Genomic DNA, 6,628 nt, shown 5'->3' with positions numbered 1-6,628 from the left:
TTTTATTCTGTATACTTCTGGAATTATTCATGGTAGAGTACTAGAACTTGGTATGTAGATATATGAAATAAATCACATACTCATTGAAAAATTTTTTTGTTTTTGAAAAAGAGGCGTGGGATCTCCCATACAAACAGAATTTTTTATACTGCATATCTCAAGAAGTGTTCATGGGAGGGTACTCGAACATGGTATGGAGATATATGAAATCAATCTCATGCTCATTAAGAAAAATTGCGGCTTTTGGAAAAAGGGACTTAGCATCTCCAATACAAACCCAATTTTTCATACTGCATAATTCTGGAAGTTTTCATGGTAGAGTACTCGTACTTAAGGCTATTTGAAAAGGGGGCGTGACGCCTTTCAAACGTACTGAAACTATTGCGTATCTTTCTATGTATACATGATTCTTCTGTACGTGGGTTTGTCAGTGAACCTATTTGAACGAAATTGAGGGGGCTGTGGATACTCAGAAAAAAAAAACATTCCTTGACGCTAGGGAAAAAGTATATTATTTTAAGGAAATATTACCTTAAAATGGCTCCAATGATATGGCTGCCTTAATATGAGTAAACGACTTGACTCAGTTTAAGGAAAACACAATTCCTTAGCTTTTAGGAAAAACTTACTTGCCATTTCATCCAGGGATGGATTTTCAAAATTTCAAAATGTGCCTAATGTTCTTAATGTTCTTCAAAAATAGTGCCGAAAAAAAGATGAGAGTGCCACAAAATTAAATTTCTTTTAAGGCGTTTTAAGAGCAATATAATTTTAGAGAAAATATTTTAAAAAAACACTGAAGTAATATAATAATTATTAATTAACTAAATTATTACAGTAAATCACTTTTATGAAGGATTCCTTAGACATATACATAAATTCATAGCAAAATTACACAGAATTCCAATTACGAATATTATGAAAATGTATGACAGCGTCAGAAAAAAAATCAAACATCTTTGGGATATTGCAGAAACTTGCACTTTTATTTAATGGACTATAAAACTGCAAACTTAGAATCTTTCTAAAAATTCTGAATTAAAAACTTGTTGTTGCGAAAACTGACTTTTCGTACTGCGTATTCACAATAGAATTCAGCGGTTTGTAAATATTTCTTACGGCCCTTATTTTAATTTTTTAGTGCTTTTAATTTTCACTTGTTGTAATTTTTTAATCTGTAATGTGGTATGTGATTTTTTGTTATATATTGGCATTTTATGCTAAATTTCTATATTTTATGATTGTGCCAGAACAGGATGAATTGTGTCAAAAATGCCTCTGAGAATGAAAAAGCCAAAAATGGCACCTTGTGCCTACTTTTCCATCACTGCTTTCATCTCGAGTGAAAGGAATAAGTATGTTATTTTGCTCGTAGCACTCAAACGGTGGCATGGGCTGACAGAGAAAAGCTCTGGAAGGCAAGTCGAGAGATGGAAGGTTCGAGTTCCAGAGCAGGAATTTGTTTTTGAATATTTTTTATTTATTTTTTTAATTGTAATTTTTTAAATTATTAAAAAAAATATTATTTATTTTTTCTGATATTTGAGATTTAGGTTCTTCCATATATGAAATTAATTTTACAATTTGTAATGTATATTTAAATTGAAATAATTGACTTACCATACTCTAACCACCCCAAACCGGACTCGAACCTGCGATCTCAGAACCAGAAGCAGTAGTCTTCACGCCACGCCACAGTCGACATTTTGCACGAAAGCAAAAACTTTGTTTTAACAGTACTGACAAAATTCAAAATTATTTAAGGAAATTATTACTTATATATGTGGAGGAAATTATTACTTACTTTGAGTAAATTTACTTCCTGAAATTGATGACGCCCTATTTTAAGCATGAACCTAAATTCAGGAAAAACATCTCAAATTGAGTAAATTTTTCGTAATATTAAGGAAAAGATAGTAGCTCTAAAATAAGGATACTGTTTCCTCGTTTTAAGGAAATGCTTTTTTCTGAGTGGATACTTAGATTCACAGTTTGACCCGCCGGGTGGCGCACAGTGGGGCAAAAATGGTTGCTGTGGACAAATCAATTTTGAGAGCCCATATATGAACCGATTTCAAGTTTCTTTCTTTTAAATAAAAGATAATTAAATTTCGTGTCGATCTATCCGTGGCGATTTTTTAAAATGGATCTAGTTTTTTATTTATTTATATTGAATATATCGAAATTGCTTTTGATCTATTATCATCCTTGGATAGTTTGGAGTCGATGCCCAAAATTTCAAAAATATCGGTACAGCTGTTTCCGAGTTTTTCGAACAGAAAAAACGAAAAAACGGCTTTAAAATATATGTGGCAACTCGGCTTCTGAATGTCACAAGAAGTGCAACCCTGTAGGAAGTTGCTAAGAACCTAATCGATGATAATCACCGCCATTTTGATATTCTTTTCTCTCTTCCTTTTTGGGACGTGTTCTGAGAAGCAGCTTCTTCTTTATACTTATCCATCAGCATCAACGAATCCAAGTAATTCCAGCATTTAAATTTGTTATTAGAGTTTGTAATACATTGTAAATAAACATCTTGCAAGATTATTAGTAAATTAATATAAGGCTTCTAAAGAGGTGACCCCAACGTGATCAGGAGGTTACGACACGCCTGCGTCTGGTCCTTCTGGAGTATCGTTTTCATATTTATCTGAGCATGAAATTGGAGAGGATGGAGGACGACGAAAGTTCAACTGATCAACCCAATCTGCATCAAAAGGTAAACGAGGCCTGAGTTGATGCAACAGCAGCTCCACGAATAAGTCCACCAAATATGACCGCAACTAACATTGAGTCGTATTTGTCGCTGGAATTTTGGTTTACAGCTTCAGGTATAACTCAAGACTTGAAAAAGTTTAACATAGTTATGGTTCAGGTCCCACCGAGCAGGTTGAAAGAGCTTCGATCAATCATCGACATGGTGCCCCAGCAAAATAGGTACGAGTATGTGAAGGCGAGGTTAACCTCACACTTTGCCGATAGCCAGCAAAGTGCGTTTGCAGCGGCTTCTGTCAGATATGCCTTTGGGCGATATGAAGCCTAGTCAACTTTATAACAAGATGCGTCGAGTCGCAGGCGATGCTCTGGGCGAAGCGGTGCAGTTGGATTTATGGGCCACACGTTTGCCGCCGCACGCACCAGCAGCAGTGATTGCAGTGAAAGGTGACGCCTTGGATAAAGGCGTGTTCGCGGACGCAATTGTAGAGTCAATGGGCCTTCGCACCGTAAGTTCAGTAGACAAACCTACCGCCACCGCGAGCCCCACTCACCAGTCAGGCCAGGAATCTTCGTCAGCCTTGGAGGCCATTCAGCAAGAAATCTCGCAGCTCTCGCGTCGTTTCGAATCATTGCAAACGCGTGGTTATGATCCGCGAAGACGTTCACGTTCAGGAGGCCGCCTCGACTCACCGCGACGACGAACTGAGAGCAACTCGCCCAACGAAAGCTGCTGGTATCACCGGGAGTTTAGAGCCAATGCGCGCAAGTGTGGTTACGTAAGGAAGAATTCAGGTCAATGACATTGCCCGGCTGAACCTGCAACCAGTACAGGCAAACAGCTGGGAGCAGCCCTTTTCCGCCTTAAGGTATCAGACACTACAACTAATATGCAATTCTTAATAGACACCGGCGCCGATGTGTCTGTGATACCAAAAGGCTCACGTTCAGTCAACCATAAACCAACTACTATGAAACTGTTTGCCGCAAATGGCACCTCAATTAATGTGTACAGAGAAGCTATATTGAAAGTTAATCTGTGCTTACGCCGCGAGTTTGTGTGGACGTTCCTGATCGCCGACGTTACTTCTGGAATAATAGGCGCAGACTTTATCAGGCATTTCGAACTACTCATAGATTTAAAAAGGAATCGAATCATTGATAATAGCACGTCTCTGAAATCCGTGGCCCAGGCAGTTAAGGGTACAGACCCATCAATCAAGTCATTCGACACCTCGTCTCCGTTCGCGGATTTATTAGGTGAATTTGCAGAAATAACACGACGTGCACAGCCCGGCGTTATGACAAATTCTTCGGTGGTGCATTACATTGAGACTCGCGGCCAACCCGTCTTCGCTCGTCCCCGACGCCTGTCGGCGGATAAACTACAAGCAGCGCGCACTGAGTTTGAAAGCCTAATGAGACTAGGTGTATGTAGACCATGCACATGGTGCGGAAGGCAGATGGCACATGGCGCCCCTTCGGAGACTACAGGGCATTAAATGCCATCACAGTACCGAATAGGTACCCGATACCTTATTTGCAGGATTTTACCAATATTTTTCGAGGTAAGACAATATTCTCCAAAGTCGATTTGCAAAAAGCCTTTCACCAGGTGCTGGTGTACCCGGATGATATACCCAAGACTGCAATCTCCACACCCTTCGGTTTATTCGAATTTGTCTACATGACCTTTGGTTTGCGCAGTGCGGCGCTAACTTTTCAACGGCTTATACTCGAAGTTATATGGATGACATCTGTATCGCGTCAACAAGGCCAGCTGAACATCGCATCTCCGTCAGCTCTTTGAAAAACTTAAGAAATATAATTTAGCTATCAACGTGTCAAAGTCAGAGTTCGATCGTAACCAAATAACCTTCCTCGGGCATTTAGTGTCATCCCAAGGTATTCGCCCCCGCATCTCGTCCTTGGAAGTTACGCATATCAACTACAACGAATTGGCGGTAGACCAGAAAGCAGATGGAGAATTACAGCAGCTGCTTCACGATACTTCGAAAAGCTCCCTTAAGCTGAAACTGAAAACCACTCCTTACCACCCACAGTCCAACGGGTTGGTAGAGAGATGGCATAGAACAATGAAAGCAGCAATATTGTGCCATAACCACGAGCGGTGGTTTGAATATTTACCGACCATTTTGTTGAGTCTGCGTACGACGTACAAGCCTGATATTCAAGCATCCCCTGCAGAGCTGGTGTACGGGGCTACTCTTCGCATTCCTTCAGAGTTCTTTGTCGACAATGCAACAAATAGCACGGAATCAGAAGTTGTGGTTGAACTGTGAAATTCTATGCGACAGGTAAGGGCACCTGACACAGCGTGGCATACGAGAGGCAAAGTGTTCATACATCCTGACTTGAGAAATTGTAAGAATGTATTCGTCAGGGACGATTCAATTATACCATCCTTATCACACCCGTACACCGGCCCTTACAAAGTTGTAGATAGGTCAGACAAGCACTTCAAAATCAACGTCAACGGCAGGGAAACATCCATCTCAATCGACCGTCTGAAGTCGGCGTACATCTTAAAGGACGACGAGCCGTTGCAACTACCTGAAGCCGATTATGCTCGGAATGTGTTACCAGAGCCCCCAATGGCGTCTAGTAAGTTCAATCATCCAAAACGACATGTTGCTATTCCAGCTCACTATCGTTGAACCTGCGGTGGACTTAGGGGGAGTACTGTGGCAACTCGGCTTCTGAATGTCACAAGAAGTGCAACCCTGTAGGAAGTTGCTAAGAACCCAATCGAAGATAATCACCGCCATTTCGATATTCTTTTCTCTCTTCCTTTTTGGGACGTATTCTGAGCAGCAGCTTCATCTTTATACTTATCCATCTGCATCAACGAATGTTATTAGAGTTTGTAATATATTTTAAATAAACATCTTGCAAGATTATTAGTAAATTAATATACGGCTTCTAAATATATATTAGTATAAATGACAAATGCAATATATTTTTAAATAAAATCTATCCTATGGAAACATTTTTATGAATAATTTTTTAAATAATTGCAGACATTTGAGATTAATTTCAAGAATTTTGCAAAAAAGTAAAAGCATTCAAACGTATATCTTTTTTTTCTTTCACTTTTGAACATAAATAAATAAAAAATTGCCACGGATAGGTAAACGCGATTTTTAATTATCTTTTATTTAAAAAAAGAAACTTGAAATCGGTTCATATTTGGGCTCTCAAAATTAATTTGTCCACAGCAACTTTTTTTGCCCCACTGTGTGGCGCTGGAGCCGAGGTATTACTAAAAATTGCCAAGTGAGAAAAAGTGCCGTGAATATCCGATTCCATCGACGTGCTTCACCGCCGATTATGTCGAGCTCCCTTGTATTCTTATTGGCCCAATTGACGTGAATATTACTGTGGGTTAAAGCTTCATTCTGAGACACCAGGATTACGTTGTCCAGGAGTCAATCTCAAATGACCTTAAAGGTAGACAACCGTAAGAACCATTGCGCTCCTTAATAAGACATTTAAGGTATTTCGTCTGAATTAAGACTATGCATATTGAATTTCGGGAAATGTTTAGTTATTGGCCCATCGTTTTTGGGGTAAGGGGCGGAGGGGGAGGGGGCGTGGCCCCCCAAACCCCCCTCATTCGAAAGGGGCCAGTCGCCACTTTACGAAAAGCCCCCCCCTTGGGGACCCCCCACAGACCCCTAGGGAACCGTTTGAAAATGGGGTAAAAACGGCATTTTCCGAGGCAAACTGAGCAGTTTGAAGTGGAATATAACCCAACTAACAGAATCTGTGGGGTTTTTAAATAAAAGAAGTTATCCCAAGGTGGTTATCAGGCGAAAAAAGGAGGGCTAAACACCTTTCGCAGAGAACACCTTTGTGCGTAGGCGGCCTTCCGCCGCACTTAGGGATT

The 6,628-nt window shown here is 40.1% G+C and overlaps 1 protein-coding gene across 1 annotated transcript; it reads left to right on the top strand.

Moving 5' to 3' along the window:
* The first annotated feature begins 3,608 nt into the window (after positions 1-3,608).
* LOC118745424 lies at positions 3,609-4,220 on the top strand. Its single transcript, XM_036478878.1, has one exon. The coding sequence runs from the start codon at positions 3,609-3,611 to the stop codon at positions 4,218-4,220; it is 612 nt and encodes a 203-aa protein (XP_036334771.1).
* Positions 4,221-6,628: the final 2,408 nt, after the last annotated feature.

The sequence above is a fragment of the Rhagoletis pomonella genome, unplaced genomic scaffold, assembly GCF_013731165.1.
Source record: "Rhagoletis pomonella isolate Grant_MI unplaced genomic scaffold, Rhpom_1.0 Rhpom_scaffold_00009, whole genome shotgun sequence".
NCBI lineage: Eukaryota > Metazoa > Arthropoda > Insecta > Diptera > Tephritidae > Rhagoletis > Rhagoletis pomonella.
This window is presented reverse-complemented; position numbering and strand designations above follow the sequence as displayed.